The 27,131-nt window shown below is 40.1% G+C and overlaps 1 protein-coding gene across 7 annotated transcripts in view; it reads left to right on the forward strand.

Moving 5' to 3' along the window:
* Positions 1–8,688: 8,688 nt before the first annotated feature.
* STX11 (syntaxin 11) overlaps positions 8,689–27,131 on the forward strand; it is a 54,875-nt gene continuing 36,432 nt past the window's right edge. Inside the window, exons 1-3 of one of the 7 annotated variants that reach the window (XR_003968995.1) lie at positions 8,689–8,951; positions 9,038–9,218; positions 12,714–13,006. Coding sequence is in view for 2 of the 7 variants with exons in the window: in XM_030316515.1 (XP_030172375.1) it covers positions 9,176–9,218 (43 nt within the window). In the remaining 5 variants the exon portion in view is untranslated. Of the gene's footprint in view, positions 8,952–9,037; positions 9,219–12,713; positions 13,007–18,043; positions 18,135–18,315; positions 18,492–27,131 lie in introns of those variants that run through there. The other 6 variants (XR_003968994.1, XM_030316515.1, XM_030316516.1 and 3 more) reach the window with 6 other exon arrangements.

The raw sequence follows: 27,131 nt of genomic DNA on the forward strand, positions 1-27,131 counted from the left end.
CACACACTCCAGAGCATGTACAACACACAGTGAATCCTAATATAAACTATGGACTTTAGTTAATAATGTATCAATAGTGGCTCATCAGTTGTAACAAATGTATCCACTAATGCCAGAGGAGGGTTTTGGTGAATATAAAAACTTAAAAATTATTTAAATAGAAAGGAATTTTATTAATTTATTAATTCATGCATTTGGAAGCTGATATTGATACATAAACTTAAGATTATTTCTTCTTGATTAATTGATCTCTTTATCACTAAGAAATCACTTTCTTTATCACTACTACTATTTCTGCTCTGAAATGTGTTTTGTCTAGCATTAATGGAAATACTCTTGGTTTCTTTTGATTTGTGTTAGCTATCTTTTTTCTATTCTTTTGTTTTCAATCTGTTTGAATCTTTATATTTAATAAGAGATTTTCTTGTAGGCAGCATTTAAAAAAAGCATTTTGCTTTTTATCCAATCTGACCATCTCTGCCTTTTAATTAAGAGTGATTAGACCATTTATATTTAATGTGATTATTTTGTGTTAGATTGACATCTAATCTTGCTGTTTGTCTTCTATTTGTTCCATCTCTGTTCTCTTTTCCCTCTTTTTTTGCTTTCTTTTGGATCAATTAAACATTTTAATGGTTCCATTTTTGTTCTCTTTTCCTGGAATGTTATTTTGTCATTTTAGTTGCTTTGGGGTTTATAGTATCCCTCATTCACTTATTACAGTTTACTTTCAAGGGATATTATATCATTTTACAAATAGTTTATGAGCCTATTTTAAGGTTCTATTATTGTCATACATTTTTCATTGGAATATTTTATAAATCCCACACTATATTTTTATTATTTTTGTTTAAATAGCTAATTATCTTTTAAAGACATTTAATAATAAGAAAAAACTTGCATATTTATTTATGTAGTTACCATTTCTGGTATTCTTCCTTTTTTATTGGTAGATGTCCATATTTCCATCTAGTGTCATTTTCCTGTTGCCTGAAGGGCTTCCTTTCATATATCTTACAGTGTGCTGGTAATAAATTTTATAGTCTGTTGGTAATAAATTCTTTCAGTTTTTTATGTCTGAGAAAATATTTATTTCACCTTCGTTTGTAAAAGATACATTGTGTATAAAATGATAGACTGACAGTATTTTCTTTTAATATTTTTACCTTTTAGTCCTCCACCATTTCTCTGTTATATTATTACAGATGTGAAATTTGCTGTTTTCCTCATCTTTTTATCTTTTTTTTCTTCTCTACATAGTATGTCTTTTTTCCTCTGGTTGCTTTTAAGATGTTCTCTTTATCATTGGTTTTGCGTAATTTAGTTATGATATGCTTTGGTGTACTTCATGTATCTTGTGCTTGGGTTCACGGAGCTTCTTGGATCTATGGGTTTATAGGTTACAATAAATCTGGAAGAATTTTGGACATTATTTCTTCAAATACTTCTTCCATCTCTCTTTTCCTTTGGGGAATTCCAACTGTGTGTGTGATATGTGTGTATGTTGGGGGGGTACTGGGATTTCCTACTCTTAAAGAGAACAGATAAATTACTATGTCTGGTAATTTTTAATTAGATGCTGTAGATTATGCATTATACCTTTTTGGGTGCTAGGTATTTTTGAATTCCCATAAGTGTTCTTGAACTTCGTTATGTTAAATTACTTAGAGACAGTTTGATGCCACTGAGAGAAAAATTTTCTGACCACTCCTTCCAGTAAATTATGAGTTTTCCAGTCTGGTTTGTGAGACTGTGGTTTTTTTGGTTTCTGGCTGTGTGTAGACAGTAGTTACTGCTTCCTCCAATCCTTTTAGTTGGTTTTGCCCCCAGCCCCAGGTAGTTTTCTGACATGCATTAACTGATAAATCCTCTGCTGAATACTCAGGGGGGATCTTGTGCAAATCTGCTCGCATCTGTCTCTAGTCATCTCTCTATCTCCAGTATTCTATCCTATGAACTTTAGTCACCTTCATTTCCCTGGATTCAGCTTCATCTCAACTCAGGGAATCTGCCTGGCTTCTTCTCCATGCCATGTGCTAGAAACTCTCCGAAAGCAGCAAGCTGGGACAAGTGGGACTTACTTTGCATGTTTTCCATATCTTGGGGATCACAGTCCTTCATTATCTGATGTTTAGTATCTTGAAAATTGGTGTTTATATATTTTGTCTTTGCTGTTGTTATTCAGTTGAGAGGTTAAATCTGGTCCCTGTTACTCCATCATGTTTGGAAGCAGAAGTCAATGTATAAGTATTAACCAAATAGTAGAGCAGTATCTAGACTCATTTTACTCAGCTTGGGCAGGAGTAGAAAAATGACTGTTAATAACCAAGACTTACAGTGGGGTTCCATGAATTTCTGGATTTACCATAAACTTGTAGAGTTAGAAAGGTACACAAAAATTATCTGTCCTAAGAGAATATGATGCCTGGGAATAGTCTAGGGTAGAAGGCATAAATATGAGGGAATATACTGACCATGAGTTAATAAATACTTTTGCTTAGGAATTAACTATTCTAAAGACTTTTGTACAGGCCCAACATTTGCCATAACAAAAAATTTAAAAAAATTATGCAGTCCAACTCTTTGGTTTTACAGAATAGGAAATCCTATAAAGAAAGGTATGCAGCTATGTTGGAGATAGCATGATGATGATGATGATAATGATAATGTTCATTATTTTACACCAGCAAAGTACTTTCTCATTTCATCCTGCACGAACCACAGAAATAAAAGAAGAAATGAGTGCTTGGAGAAAGGTGAGTCTGTCTGATTTATCATGATGAAAATTTGTGGTTATTACAAATAAAGCTGGAAAGTGATGATGATGATGATAATTATAGTAGCTTACTGTATTCAAGGCACAGTTCTAAGCAGTTTGCATGAGTTATCTCATTAATTTGTAATAACTTGCATATACAAAATAGTCTACAATTCACATTTTTTTTCACATTTTGGCATTTCTGAAGTCAGGATGCATCTTTTGACTATTGGTATAGTTACAGTTACTGTCAATATGGAGAGTTTAGTATTTTCAGAGAGGGTGTGCCTTTGTTTTAGCTGGTCATCTAGTGGCATAATCAATCCATTCCCTATAAATGAATATCTGCTTGAGGCTCTTTGTCCCACACAGGTAATATGAATTCAGACTTCCGAACCATTTTACAAAGTTGGCATTGCCCTGATGCCAAATCCAACTTGATACATTTCTCAGGGGAGATTTTTTTTTCCTCCCTACATCCAGTGTCAAATTGAGACACAAGTAAGACCTAGATTGAGACAAGATGGTGGGCCTGCAAGGAGGAGTTGTCAAAGGATGAAAATGGGGTGACAGAAGCAGAATTTAAAAGCAGTTTCTATCAACACATCTTTTTTTCACTCTACTTGATTAGTACCTTGATTCTCTATGGCAGTAGCAACAGTAAAATAGGCAATATTAAACACAACTATTTTGAAATATTTATTTCCAATTGAAATGGAACTTTATATTGTGTTTATTAATTTATGTATTTTTCTCTTCCAGATGACTATAAATGAAAAGTAGAGCTTGTTTTGACACTTTCAACAATGGATAGATCATTCACACAGAAAATCAATAAGGAAACATTAGACTTACACTATGCACTGTAACAGATGGACTTAACATTTGCAGAACATTCCAACAAACAGCAGAAGAATACACATTTTCTCAAGCGCACAGGTAATGTTCTCCAGGATACATCATATGTTAGACCACAAAGCATCTCTTAATAAATTTAAAAAGATAGAAATCATATCAAGCAACTTTTCCGAACATAATGGTATACAACTAGAAATCAGTTGCAAGAAGAAAACTGAAAAATTCACAAATACGTGGTGAGTAAACAACATGCTACTGAAAAACCAATGTATTTAAAAAGAAATCAGGAGCATCTGGGTGGCTCAGTTGGTTAAGTGGCCGACTTCGGTTCAGGTCATTTTCTCACAGTTCATGGGTTCGAGCCCCACATTGGGCTCTGTGCTGACAGCTCAGAGCCTGGAACCTGCTTCAGATTCTGTGTCTTCCTCTCTCTCTGCCCCTCCCCACCTGTGCACTGTCTCTCTCTTTCTCTCTCTCTCAAAATAAATACACATTAAAAAATATAAAAAAAAGAAGAAATCAAAAGAGAATTAAAAATTCATGAGACAAAAAAATATGGAAGCACTACCTACCAAAACTAATGGAGGAAAAGCAGCTGTAAGAGGGAAGTCCATAGCAACAAATGCCTACATAATGAAAAAAAAACTCACTTAAATAAACAACTTTACACCTCAAGAAATAAGAAAAGAATAATAAACTAAACATAAAGTTAGCAGAAGGAGAGAAATAACAAAGATGAGAGTGGAAATAAAGGGAGTAGAGACTATAAAGACAATTAAAAAGATCAATGAAACTAAGGGGAGGGTTTTTTTGGAAAAAGCAAACAAAATTGATAAACCTTTATCTAGGATTACCAAGAAAAAAAGAGACAGAGAAGACTCAAAGTTAGAAATGAAAGAGACATTATAACTGATACCACAGAAATACAAAGGATCATGAGAAACTAAGATGAATAATTATATGCTAACAAATTGCCAACCTAGAAGAAAAAGAAATTTCCTAGAAACATACAACCTCCTAAGCCTAAGTCATGAAGAAATACAAAATCTGAATAGACCCATTACAAATAAGGTGATTAAATCAGTAATAAAAGCCCTCCCAACAAACAAAAGTCTAGGACCAAGTGGCTTCACTGATGAATTCTACCAAATATTTTAAAACTGAGTACCAATCCTTTTCAAACTATTCCAAAAAAAAAAAAAAAAAAATAGAAGAGCACAGAACACTTCCAAACCATTTTACAAAGTTGGCATTACCCTGATACCAAATCCAATTAAGGACAACTACAAGAAAAAAAAAATTACAGGCCATACTGATGAACGTAGATGAAAAATCCTCAACAAAGTATTAGCAAACTGAATTCAACAATATATAAAAAAGATGGCATACCATGATCAAGTGGAATTTATTTCAGGGATGCAAGAATGATAAAACATCTCCAAATTAATCAACGTGATACACCACATTAACAAAGTGAAGGATAAAAATCTTACAATCACCTCAATAGATGCAGAAAAAGTGTTTGACAAGGTTTAACATTGATTCATGATAAAATCTCGTAACAACCTGAGTACAGAGTGAACATACCTTAACATAATAAAGGCTACATATGACAAGCCCATAGTTGTCATCAGGCTCAATGGTGTAAAGCTGAAAGCTTTTCTTTGTAAATTTTTTTTTTTCAACGTTTATTTATTTCTGGGACAGAGAGAGAGACAGAGCATGAACAGGCGAGGGGCAGAGGGAGAGGGAGACACAGAATCGGAAACAGGCTCCAGGCTCTGAGCCATCAGCCCAGAGCCCGACGCGGGGCTCGAACTCACGGACCGCGAGATCGTGACCTGGCTGAAGTCGGACGCCTAACCGACTGCGCCACCCAGGCGCCCCTGAAAGCTTTTCTTATAAGATCAGGAACAAGACAAGGATGCCTACTCTTGTCACTTTTATTCAACATGGCACTAGAAGCTTTAGCCACAGCAATTAGGTGGGAAAAAGAAATAAAAGCCATCCAAATCGAAAGGTAGAAATAAAACTTTTTCTACTTGCAGATTACATATAATAGATAGAAAATCCTAAAAACTCCACCAGAAATTGTTAGAGCTAATTTAAAAATTCAGTGAAGTTGAAGGATACAAAATCAATACACAAAAATCAGTTGCGTTCCGGGGCGCCTGGGTGGCTCAGTCGTTTAAGCGTCCGACTTCAGCTCAGGTCACGATCTCACGGTCCGTGAGTTCGAGCCCCGCGTCGGGCTCTGGGCTGATGATGGCCCAGAGCCTGGAGCCTGCTTCCGATTCTGTGTCTCCCTCGCTCTCTGACCCTCCCCCATTCATGCTCTGTCTCTCTCTGTCTCAAAAATAAATAAACGTTAAAAAAAAATAAAAAAATTAAAAAAAAATAAAAAAAATAAAAAAAATCAGTTGCGTTCCTACACCTTGACAATGAACTGCCAGTAAGAGAAATTAAGTAAACAATCCACTTACAATTACATCAAAATGAGTGATTTTTGAGGAATAAATTTAATCAATGAGGAGAAAGATCTATACACTGAGAACTATAAGACATTGTTGAAAGAAATTGAAGAAGACAAAAATAAATGGAAAGATAATATGTGTTCATGGATTAGAAAAATTAATATTGTTAAAATATCCATACTACCGGAAGCAGCTTGATAGGGATTCAATACAACCAAAATTCCAGTGGCATTTTTCACAGAAATAGTATGATATTGGCATAAATAGAGACACATAAATCAATGCAACATAATAGAGAGCCCAGAAATAAACCCATGCATATGCGGTCAACTAATTTTCCATAAAAGAGCCAAGAATATACAATGGAAAAAAGGCTAGTCTCTTCCATACATGGTGTTGGAGAAACTGGCCAGCCAAATGTAAAAGAATGAAACTCTCCTCTATCTTACATCATACACAAAACCAAGTCAAAGTACTTGAATGAAAGACCTGAAACCACAAAACTCCTTAGAAGAAAACATAGGGGATAAGCTCCTTGACATCACTCTTGGCAATGATTTTTTTTTTTTTTGGATTTGACACCAAAAACAAACATAATAAAAGCAAAAATAAACAAGTGAAATGACATCAAATAAAAAGATTTTGCACAGGAAATTATCAACAAAATAAAAAGGCAACCTACCAAATGGGAGAACATATTTACAAATCATATATATTATAAGGGGTTAATATCCAAAACATATAAATGACTCATACAACTCAATATCAAAAACAAAACAAAACAAAACAAAACAAAACAAAATATTTTTAAAATGGGCAGAGGTACTGAACAGACATTTCTCCAAAGAAGATATACAAATGACCAACATATGAAAAGGTGTTCAACATCACTAATTATCAGGGAAATACAAATCAAAAGTACGAGTTATCACCTTACACCTGTTAGAGTGGCTACCATCAAAAAGATAAGAGATAACAAGTTGAAAAGGATATGCAAAAAGGGGACCCCTTGTGCATTGTTGGTGGAAATGGAAGTTGGTTCACCCTCTATGGAAAATAGTATGAAAATTCTTCAAAAAATTGAAAATAGAACTACCATATGATCTAGCAATTCCACTTCTGGGTATAAATCCAAAGGAAATGAAAATGGAATAATGAAGAGATATCTGCACTCCCATGTTCCTTGCAGCATTATTCACAGTGGCCAAGCTATAGAAACAACTAAGGGACACCTATGTGGCTCAGTCGGTTAAGCATCCGACTTTGGCTCAGGTCATGATCTCACAGTTTGTAGGTTCGAGCCCTGTGTCCAGCTCTGTGCTGACAGCTCAGAGCCTGGAGTTGCTTCAGATTCTGTGTCTCCTTCTCTTTCTGCCCCTCTCCCTCTCCCTCTCGCACTCTCTGTCTCAAAAATAAATAAATGTTAGAAACAACCAAAGTGCCTATCAATGGATGAATGGGGAAAGAAGATGTGTTATACAGATACAATGGGATATTATTGGGCCATGAGAAAGAAGGAAATGTTACCATTTGCGACAATGTGGATGGACCTTGTGAACATTATGCAAAATTAAATAAGCCAGATGGAGAAAGGCAAATACTTCATGGTACCACTTATATATGGAAACTTAAAAAAAAAAAAAAAAGTCAAACTCATAGAAAGAGTACAAAGAGAAAGCAGAATCGTGGTTGCCAAGGGATGGGGGTTGAGAGAAATAGGGAGAGGTTGGTAAAAAAGTACAAGCTTTCAGCTATGAGATGCATAAGGTTTGAAGATTTAATGTAAAACATTGTGACTATAATTGATAACACTAAATTTATATAATTGAAATTTGTTAAGAGAATATAACTTTTTTGCTTCATCAAAACAACATAAATCAATGCTGCTTATTTTAATATTAAGTTTATACTTTTAATACGTAGATTTGTTCAATTTTTTAAAGTTTTTAATTTGAATTCCAGTATAGTTAACATACAGTGTTATATTAGTTTCAGGTGCACTATAGTATAGTGATTCAACAATGCTATATATTACTCAGGGCCCATCATGGTAAGTGTACTCTTAATCCCCTTCACCTATTTCAACTATCCTCCCCCCCCCCACCCCCACCTCTGGTAACCATCAGTTTGTTCTCTATAGTTAAGAGTTTATTTCTTGGTTTGTCTCTCTCTTTTTCGTCCTTTGTTCATTTGTTTCTTAAATTCTGCATATGATTTGCTTAAATTTTACAGTTTCCTAATGAGGCTGTAACCATAAGGAATTTATACCATGTTTATGTAAGTTACATATACTTGAATATATGTCATATTCAGGTAATTTGTCAACACTGGGTATCATATATTCTTTTTCCTTGACAAGGGGTCTACTCACTACTGAAGTTGGAGAGATGATGTCCTGGGGCCCTGAAAGAAATAGGGCATGAATAGATTATATGCAGCACTCACATTTGCATTGTAATCAGTTATAGATTCCTATTGGCATGAGGGCATTAAATGTTTTGTAAATGTTTCTTTGTGACTAGGGATGTAGAATTGTGGCAATAGTTCCTGTTTCATAATTCAACTTTGTCCATCACCAACTTGTAGAAAATAGGGTTTAAAGAAATCAGCTAGAGTGGCCTGCTTTCAACACTGAGAGTTAGTGATGCAAGGCCATGTCAGCTCCTACCAAAGATTCCTACTCACGCTCGGGGCACATAAGTAAGGTAAGGAACTGCGGACTGAGAGGAACATCGATCAGCTTCCCCAAGTTCTCGTCAACAAGATCACCATCCCAAGAGTAGATACCTGCAAGAAGTCTGTCCACTGAATCTGTGAATTTACACCTGAGACTTTGATCTGTTTTCACAGTGTCACTTTTGGTATGTTCATCTTTAAGACATCTTCATCATTTGAAACATGTTTGTTTTTTTGTGGTGCCAAGATTGTACTTTCAAATTTTCTTTAGGGTCACGGAAGGATGCCGGCTGTGGTCCGTGCACTCACAGAAACTATAAACCATCTTTGAGGAAGGACTCAGTCTACCTGAAGAGTGTGTTGAAGGGAAAAGTAAAACAAAGTCGTGGAACTGCAAGAAGAGGATGAAATGGATGAAGAAAAAGAGAAGAAAACCATGTCTCAGCCCCAAAGTAAGGCTTTTTGGTGTAGACATACATAGTTTCTAAATGGATGGTACAAATTCATCTAAATGAACAAAATATGGATTATAAAAATGTTTAGTCTATTTGTGAGAATCATGCTTGTTGAGAACAAATTTAATTATTCAAATTCAAAAATCAATATTTAAAGGCTTACGACTAAACTATTACCTATAAAAGGCATGGCTCATTTGCTACATTCTGTTTATGCTTTTCTGTTTCACTTTTATCAGTTCCTTAGGACAGGAGGATGGTGTAAAAAGGGGTTTACCAGAAGTGAGTATTGAGTAACAGTCTCATCTTAAAATAGTTTTGTAACTTGTTATGCAAAATCACAGTTGAGAAAAAAACCATTTAGTGTCATTAAGCAGATCAATTATACTATCTCTACACCTAGTATTTTTTAGTCCCTTCTCTTTCACAGAGAATGTTCTATTTGTATGAATAAAGCAGCCAGTACATGCTCACCTTCAAGCCTCTTGCAGGTATAGCAATGTATCAGAGGAAAATTTTCACATAATTGCAATTTGGGTTAAAATAAACAATACAACTATGTCATTTCACGAATTGTAGGCAGGAATAAGAATGAGCTAATACCAAAATAGTACAATTTCACCACTAATTTTCTACCCCTCCTATATACCATGCACAGAAAAATAAGCTTACTAGACAATAAGAAATTTACTTTTCTATGAGTTATCTGTTGCATTCTTTTATTTTTTTTTTTGTAAGTTTTCTAAGCTTATATAGATTTAGACATTGCTCTTTGAGGGTAGGTAATAGGATAAGAGAAATCCTTTGTTTTGGATAGTCCTTATTTTTCGGTTCTTCTGTGGTCTTTGATGTTGTTCTTGGATTCTTTATTGGTGGTTAAGAGCATGAACTTTTGTGTTGGACACCAGGATTTGAATCTAGGGTCCTTTGCTTGCTGGTGCTGTGACAGTGGACAGGAGACTTTAAGGCTCATTCTTCCCCTGTCAAATGGGGTTGGGTTGTACACACTTCATCAATTTGTGATGAAAATTAAACAAGATAATATATGAAAATGTTAGCATAGTGCTTGGCACACTGCAACTGATGAATAAGTATCAGTTAACTTTAATATAGGTATTAGCATTATGGGGTTTACATATTTTTAAATGAGCTGATGTCTGCTAGTAATTGTACAGTTAAACACTGAGCTTCAAAGGGTATCTTAGTCCATGTAGGCTTTATGCTATCTAGGAAAAATACTCTAGACTTTATGGCTTATCAATAGCAGAAATTGATTTGTCACAGTTCTGGAGACTGGGAAGTCTAAGATCAAGGTGCCAACAGATTTGGTGTCTGGTGAGAGCCCGCTTCCTGGTTCATAGATGGCCGTCTACTTGTTGTGTTGTCACATGACGGAAGGGGCAAGAGAGCTCCATGGGACCACTTTTATAAGAACATGAATCTCATTCTTGAGGGCTCCATCCTCATGACCTAATCACCTCCCAAGGTCCTCCTTCCTAACACCATCATGTTGGGGATTGGATTACAACATGAATTTTTGGCAGGCACCATTATTCGGTGTAGGGGGAGGGGTTAGAAACTCCAGTAAGCTGTGTATATTGAGTAATGATGGCTGGTTTGTAGTACTGAGGTATAGATTTTCTCCCATATCAAGAAGTAATTTAAAGCTTATTAGATATTAAAATATTTAATATCTTAAAAATTAACCAACTTGTTTTATAGTCTTATTTATATGTATTTCCATAAATAATATTTTATGTAGAGAAGATAAATGCAAAAAGATTCGCTTATGAATCAGTATTTTTCTAATCTGAGTGTGCTGGAGAAAAATGTATATTATATGACATATAACATGGTTTCTTCATAAAGCTAACCAGTGCACTGAAATAAGGAGATGCTAAAATTATCAGGGAATATTTTTCTAAGGACTGTAGGTATAAAATTTTCAGAGCAGGGATTTGGACACTGTGGTCTAGCTACAGATAAAGGATGCTGTATCAGGGTCCCATCGGGAAACAGATGGCACATTCAAGTTAGAATAATTCCGTGAAGGTTTATAAAGAAAGGTAATATTTAAAGGCATAGGCAGAGTGGAAACTATATGTATTCTATATGTGATACCCCAGGTCTGAGAATCACGAGTAGGGAGAGATATTCAGAACCAGGAAGGAGAGGGAATCATGTAGAACAGACCACTTTAGAAGAACAGTGACCTGTGGAGAACACAGAGAACCCTTCTGTTTCAAATAAATTCCTGGACCCCATCTGGCTGCTTTTGCTCTCCTGCTAGATCTCCCTATTGGCCAAGCCCAAGAGAAGTTAAAGGGTAGAGGAAACTATTGCAATAGCCCATAGAGATCAACCACCCAGGGTAGAGCGTAGGATGGTGAGAGGTAGAAAGTAGACGTGAAGGGGCAAACAGAAGATGCCTGCATATATGTTGACATTATAAAAATCTAGAATTTATTTTTTCTTGTTATTATATTTATTGGTGGTGAGTGCTTATAAAAGAGTTGAAGCTTTATAAACATGCACTGCACAAGATCCTTATAGGAATTAAATTTTAAGCTACTTTTTGAACAATGGAAGAAAAGACCTTAGCTTAAAATCCATGTTTTGTTAAAAACAAACAAACAAACAAACAAACAAACAGTGCTAGATCTCCTAAATCTCATTATGCCTGGGTGCCACCCTCTAAAATGTCATCTCAGTGCCCTGAGCTCCAAAGTTCAGCTCAGTGCTCACTTGTGTCATTCATTCACTCATCTTTCAACAAATATTTACTGACAGTCTCTAATTATTGTGTTAAGTTTTGGGTAAAAAGTAGTAAACTGGCAAAGTATTAAGTGGAGACATAATCTCCATTCTGAATCTAAGAATATTTTATTAAACCAATGGTTTAGTAGAGAACAGTTTTGAATCACATAGAGAAAGATTTAAATAGTTTAGTAAATCTGTGTTCATAAAGATAATCAAAAGGGACAGAACCATGTGATCACTGAAAGTCTAAATATAATATTAAAACATAAAAATCTGAGACTTTGCATAGCAGCCATTTACGTAGTAAGGGGCCACAGACTTTTTAGGGAGCATAGTCCCTCCCTCCCAAAAGAAAGACCTTTATCTTAAATTTTAAGGTGTCCAATTCTGGAAAAGCTGATCCAAATATGAATTGTGAGACAAAGCACAGGGTGCTAGCAGGATCTGGAAAGCACTGCTCAATATAGTAACCAAAGAACCATCTGCAATCATGCTAATTTCCTACTCTGCACAGTCGAATGCATTGGGCACTAATAACCATTAGTTATGGTGGCTCTTATGCACTGAAAATGTCACTGAGACTAAGGAACTGAATTTGAAATTTTGCTTCATCTTAATTAATTTAAATTTAAATAGCTACATGTGGCTACAATAATGGACAGTGAAGATCTAGAACAAGATGTGCAAGATGGGGCTTGCTGATTCATTTAACCTCATTTCCTTTTTTGACAGGGCTAACAACAGCTGTTCATTTACTCATACACCATCATGTGCCTAGCAGCATAGAGACGAATTTCCATAGAGAGGAAATCAAAGATAGGTTTAAGAAGATAACAAGTGTTGGCAAGGAGATGCAGAAATCAGAACCCTTGTGCATTGCTGGTTATGAATGTAAACTAGCGCAGCTCCTGTGAAGAATGGTGTGAGGATAGCGCAAAAAATTACACAGAGAATGACATGATCCAGCAACTCCACTTCTGGGTATGGACTCCAGAAAAATGAAACAAAAGACTGAAAAAGAAATAGCATTCAGCCTTTAAAAGGAAAAAGATTTGGGTCACCTGGGTGGCTCAGTCGGTTAAGATCTGACTCTTGACTTCAGCTCAGGTCATGATCTCACGGTTTGTGAGATTGAACCCTGCATTAGGCTCTGCGCTGACAGGATGGAGCCTGCTTGGGATTCTCTCTCTCTCTCTCTCTCTCTCTCTCTCTGCACCTCCCCCCTTAAAATAAATAAATATTTTTTTAGGAAAAGGAAAAAGATTCTGACACATGTTGTAACGTAGATAAATCCTGACCATTACGCTGAGTGAAACAAGCCAGCTAGTTACAAAGGAACAAAGATTGTGCCATTTCACTTATATGATGTATCTAGAGTAGTCAAAATGATACACACAGTAGGTAGAATGATGGTTGCCAGGGGCTGCAGAGAGGCGGGGATGGAGAATTAGTGTTTAATGGGCGCAGAGTTGTCAGTTTGGGTAGATAAAATTTTCTGGAAATGGATGGTGATGGTCACACAATAGTGTGACTGTACCCATGCAACTAAACTTTGCACTTTCAAATGGTTACAATAGTAAATTTTAAGTCACATATATTTTATCACACACACAAAAAGACAGGTGAAACATATGTCCTCAAGGAGTTTACAAACTAGCGTGGCAAAGAGAAACGGTGGCTGGTGATAGGTACATGGTGTGGGGATAAAAAAATGTTTATTTAGCTGAGGGCTATGGAGGAGTTGCATCTGAGGGGGTAGCGGGGCTAGATGTCCTTCCAATCCTGAGATTCAATGGGTTTATGAGCGCTTCAAATTTGGGATGGCAGTAGGGTATGAGATAGTGTACACAGAGGACAAGGCATCATGAGGCAGCTATGCCTTTCTCCAAGTGCTTTCCCTGCTTTGTCTGGATTTACGCTAGAGTCCTCATCCATATTCATAGTTCAGACTGGAGGTGAGAGCCAACCTTTCCAGAAAAAATGTATAAAACATAGGAGACCTACCTGGAAGCCTAGAAGGAGGTGGGCACATCAGCTGCAGAAAAGCCAGGTCAGTCTAGACTTTGTCATTACCAATATCTTCATCCCTTCATAATCTAAGTCTCAAAGATACCACTCCCTCATAACCAACTTGCATTTTTCCAACTGAATCTTTCTAACCCCCTCACTGCACAACTTCTTGACACCTGGAACGTTCAATCCATTAACCTAACACCTTTACACTTTGCCTCAACACCATCATTCATGTCCTCTCTTCTCTCCCTCCTTGGTTTAAATGCAACGGTCCTTCCTTATTACTCTCTTGCATAGATGCTCCATGCTCTTGTCCCTCTCTCCTCCATCCTATTCAGCTGGCCAACACTAAACTCTGCTTGTATCTAGACCTCTGCCTAGCATTATTTGTACCCAAGTAGGCAAATGAGACTGGTCAGAACACGTAACTATTCTGACTGGTCTCCCTTTATATCCATGATCTGTGACTTCAAATGGACCCTATTGTTATCCAGCAATCTGACTATATTTTCAAAGTTCACTTACTCTCTCACAACCCCTGGATGATGTTTCAAGCTGACTACCCTCTTCTCAAACTTCCATCTCTACTCCTCACTCTCCACCAATAACTTTGCCTCTTTACTGAGAAAACATATTCCTGCCTCCACATTCACCAGCATCTGTGCCCATATATTCTGCCTCTCCTCCTGCAATCAGAAAAAAATTCTATCTTCTCCAATTTAACCCCAACATTGCATGTGCATTGGATTCCATCGTTGCTCATCTGCTCAAGAACATTGCTTCAGTAATGATCTTTTGTCTCCCGCATCATCACTTGTTCCTTCTTTTTTGGCTTATGTCCATGAGCATACAAACCGGTGTATCTTCTAATTAAAAATAAAAATCTCCCTCTTGACCTTATATTTCCTTCCAGCCTTTGCCTCTTTTTTCTGTTTCCATTTACTCTTTTTTTTATTCTCTCTGGGCCCAATCCAGACATGCGTTGATAACTACACACCACCCAAATCCTTCTTATCAAGTGTGCATTGACCTCCACATGGCCAAGCCCATCGCTCAGTTTTCAGTTCTAATTTTACCGACTTTAGCAGTGTTTGCTAGAGTTTGCTCATTCTTGAACCATTGCTTTCTTTCACGTGGCTTCTGGAGCACCATTCTTTGTTAGTCTACCTCCTGTATCACTGATTATGCCTTTTCATTCTCCTTTTTTTGATTCTTCATCCTCCTTGATCCCTGACCTTTGGAGTGCCCCATGGCTCAGACTGCAGACATCTAAATTCTACCTGCACACCACCGATACACTAAAGACTTCCCAATTGATATCATCATCCCAGACACATCTATCCAAATGCCTTCTTGACAACTCAAACTTAAAGTGTCCAAAATGTAACTCTTCTTTCCCAGCAATCTCCCCTCTCCTCCCCCCACCCCACGACTTCCTGCTCAAGCAGTCTTCCTGGTTAGCATAAGGAACCTCTTTTCTTCTAATTGCTCTGAGTAAAAACCTTAACTCACTTCTTTTACTCTCTCATGTCCTGCACCCAATTAATCAACCAGTCGTGTCAGCTTCTCTTTGGGAATATACCCAGAACCTACCCACTTCTTACCAGCTCTACTGCTATGGTTTTTTATCAGTCAGGGTTGTCCAGTGAAACAGAACTGTATGCAAATATATATATGAAACATTTCAGAGGCTGAGAACTTCCAAGATCTACAGTAGGCAAGATGGGGACCCAGGAAAGTTGGTGGTATAATTCCAGTCTGAGTCCGAAGGCCTGAAAAGCAGGAAAGCAAATGGTATAACTTCCAGTTTGAGGCCAAGTCTGAAGGCAGGAAAAAGTTGATATCCAAGCTCAAAGACAGGCCTAGAGAGGATCAATTCTCCCTTACCCAGCCTGCTGTTCCATTCAGGCCTTCAACAGATTGGATGACACCCACCCATATTAGGGTGGGTAATCTGCTTTACCCATTCTATAGATTCAAATGTTAATCTCATCTAAAACACTCTTACAGACACATCCAGAATAATCTTTACCCAATACCTGGGCACCCCATTGCCTAGTGGAATTGACAGATAAAATTAACAAGCATGGTTTCCTAACTGGTCAGCCTTCTTCCATCCTCTCCCCCTAACTGGTCAACATAATAGCAAATTAAAAAAAAAAAAAAGCCATATCAGGTCACTCCTCTACTACAAATTCTTCAATGTCTTCCTTTCTCAATCAGAGTAAACTTTTAAAGCTATCATGACCACCAAGGCCCTACGTGCTCCATTCTCCAACCCTAGCTCCATCACCCATCTATCCATTGCTCTCCCCCCACCCCCCATTCTGTTCTACCCACTTTGATACTAATCCAAGAAGCCAAAAATGCTCCGGCCTCAGGGCCTCTACACCTACAATCTCTCTGCCTGAAATGGTCATACCCAAATATCCACATTACTTCCTCCTTCAACTGTTTTTGTTTTGTTTTGTTTTTTATCTTGGAAGCCTTTGAAATAAACTTTTTTTTTTTTAGTTTATTATAGCACCGTTCAATCTCTCTTAATTTGCTTTACTTTTATTTAAAAAAAAATTTTAATGTTTATTTATTTTTGAGGGAGGGAGAGACAGAGCATGAGTAGGGAAGGGGCAGGGAGAGAGGGAGACACAGAATCTGAAGCAGGCTCCAGGCTCCGAGCTATCAGCACAGACCCCGACGCAGGACTGTAACCCACGGACTCTGAGATCATGACCTGAGCCAAAGTCGGATGCTTAACCGCCCGAGCCACCCAGGTGCCTGTAGCTTTACTTTAAATAAACGTTATTTTTTAGAACAGTTTTAGATTTACAGAAAAATTGCAAGGACAGTATAGGGTGTTTTCATAAACCTCGTACCCATTATTACCTCTCCTATTATTACCATCTTCTAATTCATATGGCACACCATCACAACTAACGAACAAATATTGATACTCTATTGCTGATGAAAGTCCATCCTTTATTCAGATTTCCTTACTTTTCACCTCATGGCCCTTTTCTGTTCCAGGATCCCATTCAGGATCTCATGTATATATTTAGGTGACATGTCTCCTTAGGCTCCTCTAGACTGTAGCAGTTTTTCAGACTTTCCTTGTTTCTGATGACATGGACAGCTCAGAGAAATATTGGCCATGTATTTTGGAGGGTGTCCCTCTGTTGTCACATTTTTCTTATAACAACTGGGGTCATGGGCTTGGGGGAGGAAAGCCACAGAGGTAAAGTGACATTTTCATCCCATCATATCATGAGCGCATACTATCAATATGTTTTATGGCTGCGAATATGGACCTTGATCTTCAGGCTGAGGTGGTGTCTCCATTGTGAAGTTATTCTTTATCTCCTTTCTACGCCTTATATTTTGGGAGAAGTCACTGTGGGCAGGCCATACTTAAGGAGTGGGAAGTTATGCTTGTCCTTAAGGGTCGAGTATCTACATAAACTTTTACGAATTCTTCTGCAGGGGAGATTGATCTCTTTAGCATTTATTTATTTATTCAACTACTCATGGATTCAACAACTCATGGATTTTCTTTTTACTTCGGATTGTAGTCTAATACCACTGTATTGTCTGTGTGTGTTTAACATTCCCTAACTTTTAAGTCTCAGTCTGATTTTCAAGGTACTTACCACCATTTAGCGTAATGTACACTTTATGTGTCTGTCTTTCCCCACTGGAATGCCAGGTCTTCGAAGTCACGGTCTTGGTATTTTTAACCACGGTAAGTGTCCTCAGCCCTTGGGTGGCCGCTCATTTGGGAATGAATGAATGAATGAATGAATGAATGAAGCCGGCTGGGGTTCTAGCTGGGCTTCTGGCCCACTTGAGGCGGGTGAGTCCAAGGGGGATCTGAGTTGGCGGTGCTCGACCTCGGTTTATACGCTCAGGCTCGCGGCCCGCCGCCTCGCGGGTCGCCGCAGGTGCACGGCTGGGGGCCACACCCACACTCAGAACCCAAGCACGCGGCCGCGCCCCGCGGAACGCAGCGGCCGGCAAACGTCACCGGCGCGAGGGGGATTCCTGGGGAAAGTCCGGCGCCCCCGGGCCCCTCCCCGCGAGGAGGGTCGGGGAGCAGGTGAGGCGCCTCGGGCCGCCGCGGAGACCGTCAGCGGGCGCACAGGCGAGGTGAGGCTGCAGGAGCCGCGCGGCCCCGGGCTGCCGGCCCCCCGGGCTCTCGCACTCCGGGCGGGGCGGGGACGGGCGCGCGGGCGGCCGGCGCCGTCGTCCCGGGGCGGGGCCTGCTCCCCCAGCTGTGGGTGCTGCCGACGCTGCTGGGGGCTGGGTCGGCGGCGCCCTGATGCGGCGGCAGCGGCGCGGTGCTCGCGGGGCCGCGGAGGACCCCGGCCTGGGCCGCGGGAGGCGCCGGGATCCCCGCCGCCAGGAGTCGCGCGGCAGGTTTCCTTCCTTCTCACGACGCCCAGCGTGGGACCGGCGCCCGCGCAGGACGTAGCTTCTCGGTTCGCACGCTCGGTCCCGTACCTGGTTCGTTTTTTCCCCCTGTGCCTCTTTTTCCCTCCCTAAGCGCCCCAGGAGGAGCGAGGACGCGCCCCGCTGAGTTGTGCGCCGAGAGCTGCGGGGGGGCGTCGGGGTGGCCTCGCTGGATGGGGCGTCGAGGGATGTCCCGGGGGAGGGATTTCGGGTCTGGCCCCGGTGCTCACGCCGCCTTTTCGCGCCTCGGGAAACACGGCCTTGGGTTTCTTATGTACATCGGAGTGATTTTTTTTTTTTCTCCCGGTGGGCAAGGGACTGCGCATTTAGGGCTTCACAGAAATTCTTTCAGATACCTGTTGATGGCTTCTGGCACAACGTCTCTAAGTAAGACTACTTTTGTTTTAAGTCGAAAGGCTGAGGTTGTTTTGAATTACTGGGGACATTACTTGGGTGTGATCGTCTGTTCACTCCCTGTTTTAGCTTGCGCTTTCTCAAAAACACCCGAATGGGTGCTTCTTGACTTGAACTTGACATAATGACTCAGGAGCCAGGAAATACGAAGAAATTGATACTGCCTTGAAATAGTTCCTTCCAAGCCCACATAAGACTTTTTTTTTTTTAGAAGAATGAAGACAAGAAGTAGTCGCAACGTGACTTCAAGAAACACACCGTCCCGGGTGGGAATTCTAGACTTCGCTGACACTAGCTGAGATCTGTTATTACTTCCTGTGGTTCTCATGCACTTGTTTAAGCCGTTTCTCAGCAAGGGAGGAGTTGTTATTTCCACCCGGGTATCCAAAGATGAGTCACAGGGCTGCTCTTTTAAGTTGAGTCTTTGTTAATGAACTTTTGAAAAGCGAGGTTTGCTCTGGGTGTGTGTAAAGGAAGATTCAGATGCGAAATGCATTCAGTGTAAAACTCGAGCTAGTGGTGTCGGAAGTAACAGTTCAAGTTTTCAGTTTCCTAAAGTGCCTGATTGTACAGCATACCAGCTAGGGTCACTAGGCTGATGTCAGATAACCATTGAAATCATGTGCTTTGCCACAGAGGCCCAAGAGAAAATGAACTTCATTATTCAATAACTGTATGTTATTACTTTCAATGGTATGGTATGGTAGAAATATGCCATTATACAAAGTGATTGAATGTCACTCTCTGAATCCAAATAATTTGGACAGTTTGTCTTTAGTAAGTTAGTGCCACGTGAAAATTTTTGAAGACGGTGGATACCAGTTGGAGCTGGGAGAAATTAAAATATTTAAGCTGAGAGGTCCCATTGCTCTTGGGAAGGAACTGTACTGTCTCCATGCTTAGTAGAGAAGAGGACAGCATCTCTGTTGGAGGCGAGTTGAGCTGAGGTCAGTGCAACAAACAGTTCTCAGGCACCTTCTTTGTGCCACACTCTTCACACTCTTCATAATTGGTTATGTAATTGTGAATACGACAGGATGTTACTGAAAAGGGCCATAAAGACTAGTGTGGAAGGTTGGAAGAGCCAACGAGGGAGATGGGAGCTATGACCAATCTATGCCCCAATCTATGGGACAGTAGAGCTTCTGTCCCAATACGACTGGTGTTTGTGCAGATCTGAGATTTTGAATGAACAGATTTTTGATGTTTCCTCATTGCTGAAAGAATGAGTAAAGTTTTAAATTTAATCACCTATTTTGTCAACAGCCTGTTGTGCTTATTCAGTAAGCGTTTCATTCAGTGAATGATTTAAAAATGTATTAATTGGAAAGGCATGATTTTTAAAGTGTTTGATAACCATATTTCATATTATTTCGTGGGTAAAAAGAAACCCAGCCTGGTATTACCCCTAGACAATCACAGGTACTTATAATTTACTCACCTTTTTTTTTTTTTAATTTTTTTTAACGTTTATTTATTTTTGGGACAGAGAGAGACAGAGCATGAACTGGGGAGGGGCAGAGAGAGAGGGAGACACAGAATCAGAAGCAGGCTCCAGGCTCTGAGCCATCAGCCCAGAGCCTGATGCGGGGCTCGAACTCACAGACTGTGAGATCGTGACCTGAGCCGAAGTCAGACGCTTAACCAACTGAGCCAACCAGGCGCCCCTTACTCACCTTTTAAAAATAAAGTACTGGGGTGCCTAGGTGGCTGAGTTGGTTAAGCACCCAACTTTGGCTCAGGTTGTGATCTCACAGTTTGTGGGTTTGAGCCCCATGTCAGCTTTGTGTTGACAGCTTAGAGGCCTGGAGCCTGCTTTGGATTCTGTGTCTCCCTCTCTCTCTGCCCCTCCCCTGCTCACACTCTGTTTCTATATCTCAAAAATAAACGTTAAAAAAATTTTTTTAAGTAAAAACAGAGTAGCTAATTAATGGCTTATAATTTTATAACACCATATTGAAGCAACCTACTGATCATTGTTTTTTATAGTTCAAATCAATCTTTTCTAACACACTATTGCCGCACAAGTCAAAATGACTAAACCCACTGTGTCACAGTTTACTGTTGAGACTGAAATCTCCTGAGGTACTTTTGGACTTGATGCCAAAATCTATTCAATTTCTACAATTCTGTAAGGTATGCAGCTAGTGAGGGAAACAATACTAAATTTGAGATAACTCTAATTTCCATATTTCTTTTCTCTCTTGAGGGCCTCAAAGTTAACTTTATCTATGGGGAAGAAAGGGTTGAGTGTGTTCTTCATCACTGTACTCCCTGGCCTTGGTACAGGCATTACTCGTGGCAGGTATTAGGAAGTATTTAATTGAATAATGAGCCTTAATGTAAAAGGGGGAGTTTTCAGGCGGGTGGAGGGATAGTCAGCCCAGCAGAAGGATCAATATTGTGTTGTCAGGGAACACCAGCCTGGTCAGTGTGGGCACGGAGTGAGAGCTGGGGAGACAGATTGGGCCGCATCACAAAGGCCCATGTGCCATGCTGGACCTGTGACTTTATCCTATGGAAGACTTCAGCAGGTGAATGATATCGTCAGATATGTGTTTTGGAAAGACAGTTTAGAATCAAGATGGAGAACAGATTGGATGAACACAACTCTAGCCTTAGGGCACACACAGGAGATTACTATAATATTTGAGAAGAGAAATTGGAGAAGGCTTGAGTCAGGCAGTGATGGTGAGGAGTGGAAAAGAGGGAAGGAGTTGACGTGTTTAATAGGCAGAACTTGGCTACATCTTTAGAGGTGGGCAGTGAGAGGAAGGAGTTTAGGATGACTCCTACATTCCTAGTTAATGACTAGGAGTGGGATGTAAGTAAAAGAATAGGTGTGCTAAATGAGGGCCTCATTCAGTGCTTGACACATAATCAGCGCTCATTAAGTTTTTGAATGAATTAATTAATTAATAACAAAAAAAAAAAAACAACAACAATAGCTAAAATGCTTATCGGTGCCAGGCACAATTCTAGGCTCATTATATGAACTCGGTCTTTTCCTCCTCACTGAAATCCTGTGAGATGGGTGCTATAATTGACTGCTTTTGACAGGTGAATGAAGTGTAATGTTAGTAATTGAGAGAGGTAGGAATTGATCCCAAGCGCTTAGCTCCAGAACTTACATTCTGAACCACACTGCTTTGCTATGGTATCTCCAAGAATGAATGAATGAATGAGTGAACGAATGAAGTCTCAGACACTGTGGCAAACTCAAACTGGAGTCACTGTCTTGACGCCAACAATTGTTCCTCATTCAGGGTTAGCCCGATATATAAGATGGGCCCTCAGAGGCTCTGTTGTGCTGCATGGCACCCCTCCCCCTTGGTTCACCCCAAGGAATATCTGGTTGATCTAGGAATAGACCTAGAATAATCAGAAAATTTCTCCTGGGAATTAAAACACTTTTATGAAGACTCACTCTCGCTGAAAGTTCCCAGAGCTTCCACAACGACGTCTTCCGAGCTGCCTTGGTTACTACTCTCCCTAGACACTGAATGTTCACTGCTTTGTGTTTCTTAGAGGCAGTCAATGATCTGTTGCTAAAAATCTGTAGTATTCCTCTGGGGATACTAGAAAGGCTGAAATAGAAAGGGGAAATAGAAAGGCTGGCCCGGGGGTATTAATCTACAGAGCAGGGTCCAATGGTACAAGAATTACTAACAAATTCAGGCAGGTGCATAACTCAAGTCTTACACTCCTGTTTTGTGGTCTGCCTTCTAGGGCCTGTTTTGTTCTGGTTTCACCCTGAAGCTTACCTGCCCCTCTTGTCTCTAACTTCCAGAATCTTATTAAGTGAAGCTGGCCGGCAGTGTCCCTGTCCTCTTGACTTTAACTGAGCAAAATGGCTCGTACTTCTAGGGATTAGGGCCTGTTTTCTTTCTTTTTATTTTTAATGTTTATTAATTTTTGAGAGAGAGAGACAGAGCACAGGCAGGGGAGGGGCAGAGAGAAGGAGACACAGAATCCGAAGCAGATTCCAGGCTTCTAGCTGTTAGCACAGAGCCCTACGTGGGGCCCAAACTTACAAACTGTGAGATCATGACCTGAGCCAAAGTTGGACACTTAACCGCCTGAGCCACCAAGTGCCCCACAGGGCTTGTTTTCTGTTTTCAGCATTCAGGTAGATTCCTTTGGTCTTGATAAGGGTATTTTTGATAAACAACCCCAACTCCCTCCTTCCCCTCAAAACCTGGCCTCAGCTCTTCACCATTCTCATTGTTTCACGAGTTGGATTAAGACTATGATTTTTGTTCAGGAATCAAGGTCTAATTATCTGCTCCTTACAAGCCTCACTTTGGACTATTTAAAGATTGTAAACACTGAATTATTATTCTACCTAAACTGAATCAGCAAACGCTAAGTTTGAAGTTTTAAAATATTTTCTCCATGCATGAAGGAAATGTTTCATTCAGCATTTCTTCAGATTTAACAGGAAATCAAGGTATTTATAGCTTCTCATTATATGGGACTGACATGAAGCCTTCTGGATTGATCTAGCCCACATGTTTACCCCTTGGTCTGAATCCCTGTATACCTGTCTGTACTTCATTCAGTGCTCAAATAATAAGAAAGGGAAGAGTTTGGGTTAATATTTTACGTGGGTCTGTCTTGCTTCTTCATTTTGATTGTGGTTTCTCTGCGAGCAGAGAATCACTGGGGCTGGGGGCTTTCATAGGTCTGTCAGCTTCCTTCCAGTTTTAACCATTCCGTGACTTTTGCTGATAATAAAACCATCTGTCAGATGAAGTCATTGTTAACCACACCTTCTACATCTGTAAATACTAGACATTATTTGTATATCTCATGTAAGTTCTTGGTAACATTCAATAATTTGGTAACTTTTAACATAAAGCATAGTTTTAGAATTGGTAATTTCTTATTATCCTCCTTGAGCTAACTCAGTGTTTTCAACTTGATTTGTGTACTGTTTTGTTTTGTTGTTTCTTTTCAGTGGCTACAGTATCCAGGTAATGCAGAAAATACTAAGTGGCCTGGAAAAGTATTCCTCATTTTGTATACCCAGCTGTTTTACTTGTTTCTCTGCTGGAGGATGTAAAGTGATACTCCATTATTCATTGCGTAACTTACTGGGCAAAAATGTGAATTCCGACTTTACAGAGTAGTGGAAATTGCTCTGTTGCTATCTTCATATGGAAACAGAGTGTTTCCAATAAACAGAGTATTATTCTGTCTTCTGTTTCAGTTTCAGGATTGCAGCAACGCATGTGTCACCTGGTTTTACTTCTAATTTTTTTTATTATGTGCCCAGGTGTATTGATTAGTGACACAGATCTGTTGATTTGAGAAAGTAGGAGACAGTGTGTAAGCTGAATCATATCATGTCGGTAAATCCCTCCTGCCTTCCCTGATTACTGCATGGTAAACCAGGGCCTAGCTGATAATACATACAGCTCTTCATTAGTTACAAAATACTCTCATATATATTTCCTCTTTTCCTTCTCATAAAAGCCTGGCAAAAAGTATTATTTTTGTTATCTGTATTTGAGGTCTATACATGAGGAGGGACACTCTTGGAGAAATTAAGTGACCACCCGATTTCTCTAGAAGTAAGGTACAGACGCCCACTCCCCTGTGCTGTCGCTACCTGACTGAAAAAGGCAACTTCACTCTCTTAGTTCACGTTTCCTGAAAATAGACTGTGAGATTTGCGTACAGGGGGTTTATTGAGAGGTGCTGTGGGAACAGCACTTGTCAGGGAGAGAGAGCAGCAGGATTATGCAGAGGGAGGAACTGAACCGCCGTGCAGGTACAGTGGTGGGCCCAGCCTTGGAGCTGGAATGGCCCTTCAGAATTGCTCTGCCAGCACACGAGCTGGTCATCGGAATTCCCTGCCTAAACAGGTCATTGGTTGCAGGCCACACTAGGCAGAAGGTGCCGTCTTGGAGCGAGCAGTTTTCCTTCAGTCAAGGGCAGTTCCTAGAGCTGTGAGCCTTCGGTAGTCAACATTTCTGGCAACTGGGAGAATGAGGGCCTTGGTCCTAAAGGGATCAGAGTATCACATCATCCACAACTGTTGTACGGAAGGGAATGTTTTTCTCTGGAAGGGCCTCGCTTGTGTCTTTCTGGCCCAGACGGTTGCCCTGCTGAGTGGAGCCCAGAAAGTTGGCATTTTTTCCAAGGCCCTTAAAGATTTAGAATGGCTGGCCGGGCAGCAGGAAGGTAAAGTAGCCTTAATCCCAGGAAGGTTAGGAGCCTGGTGAAGGAGGGCCGGGATGGGTGGAGTGGTGGTACCTGGTAGAGAAGTAACCTCTGACGCCACAGCTAACGGGAAGCCCTTTTCTGTCTGGACCCAGAACAGAAGTGGAATGCATGCTAGTCTTTGCTGTAATTCAGGGCTGTAATATTGTTGAATGGATATTAAGCTACGTTTTCTCTCTTTTTTCTTCCTTCTTCCCTTTCTCATTTTTCTGTGCCTTTGAAAAACCCCAGAACAGTCCAGTGACTCTCAACATGTAGCCTGTAGATGATAATCACCAGAATTACCTGGGATCTCTAAAAACAACACCCCCCCCCAACCAAACAACAAAATAGAAGACAGAGAGTCCAGGCCCACATTTGATATCTATTGGAACAGAATATTTAAGAGTGGAGCCTATGAACTGATATTTTCAAAAAACTCCCCCACCTGATTTTTATACATGTTATAGTTTGAGAACCACAGACCCAAACTCTTATGCTTTTGCTGGTGACCAAGCCTATTGAGATTTTTCAAATTAGCAAGAAGTTAATGAAAACCAGGGGGCCGCCTGGCAGGCTTCATATAATGACACTCACCCCTAATCTTTCATAGCAAAATCCTGGTGTGGCCAAGAGAGCCTGCCCCAAATTCTTTGGCTGGCGTCTGCCCCAGATTGCTGGAAAGAGAGTGATGATTCTGACTTGGCCTTTTATTAGCTGGGTGAGAAATGCCAAATTCCTTGAATAGTCACAGGGGGGAAATCAGTGAATTTATAGGAATCAGAAAACTTTCTAGGAGAATAAGAAGGTTCCAAGAAGTTTTAGGTCAGAGAAAGCTTTGAGGTACTGTCTGCTAACTTTAAATGACCATACAGGGGCACCTGGGTGGCTCAGCCCGTTGAGCATCTGACTCTTGATTTCGGTGCAGGTCATGATCCCAGGGTTGTAGAATCAAGCCCCACATTGGACTCTGTGCTGAGCATGGAGCCTGCCTAAGATTCTCTCTCTTTCTCTCTCTCGGTGCCTGGATGACTCAGTTGGTTAAGTGTCTGACTGGCTCAGGTTATGATTTCATGATTCATGGGTTCAAGCCCCCCATTGGGCTCTGTGCTGACAGCTCAGAGCCTGGAGCCTGCTTGGCATTCTGTGTCTCCCTCTCTTTCTGTCCCTCCCCTGCTCATGTTCTGTTTCTCTCTGTCTCTCAAAAATAAATAAACGTTTATAAAATTAAAAGGAAAAAAGAGGGGCGCCTGGGTGGCGCAGTCGGTTAAGCGTCCGACTTCAGCCAGGTCACGATCTCGCGGTCCGTGAGTTCGAGCCCCGCGTCAGGCTCTGGGCTGATGGCTCAGAGCCTGGAGCCTGTTTCCGATTCTGTGTCTCCCTCTCTCTCTGCCCCTCCCCCGTTCATGCTCTGTCTCTCTCTGTCCCAAAAATAAATAAACGTTGAAAAAAAAATTAAAAAAAAAATAATAAAAGGAAAAAAGATTCTCTCTCTCTCAATCCCTCTGCTCCCTCTGCCCCTCTCCCAGTCTTGCATGGGCATGCACACATGCTCTCTTAAAAAAATTTTTTTTTAAATTAAATGACCATACAAAAGGATGAGAGAGAGAGAACTATGAACAGGAAAATATATTATCTTATTCATTGAAATTGGGAATAATTATTGTTCTTCAAAGGGAAAAGCACTTTTAAACCTACTGATTCTGAGTCCGGTCATTGCAGGAAGTATTAGTCACCTAAAGAAGAGTCTGATAAATTCCTAGGACAATATGATGCTATATGCTGGGCACTTGGGGGTACATGGCAAACACAGCAGGTATAGCCCCTGACCCCCTGGAACTTATGGGCGAGCAGACAGGATAGGCAGTAAAACAATTAACAATAGAATACAGTAAATATCAGGAAAGAGGAAGTGCCACAAAGTGTGAGATCATAGAATCAGTCCTCCAGCTTAGTCTAAGGTCAGAGAGTTTCCCATTCTTGTGAAACATGCAAGAATAGAAGCTATGAGGCTGGCTTTGGTGATAAGACAAAGGACCTCTTTTTAACAAAGGAAAATCTTTCGGTCTGTCT

This window comes from Lynx canadensis, chromosome B2 (genome assembly GCF_007474595.2).
Source record: "Lynx canadensis isolate LIC74 chromosome B2, mLynCan4.pri.v2, whole genome shotgun sequence".
Classification (NCBI taxonomy): domain Eukaryota; kingdom Metazoa; phylum Chordata; class Mammalia; order Carnivora; family Felidae; genus Lynx; species Lynx canadensis.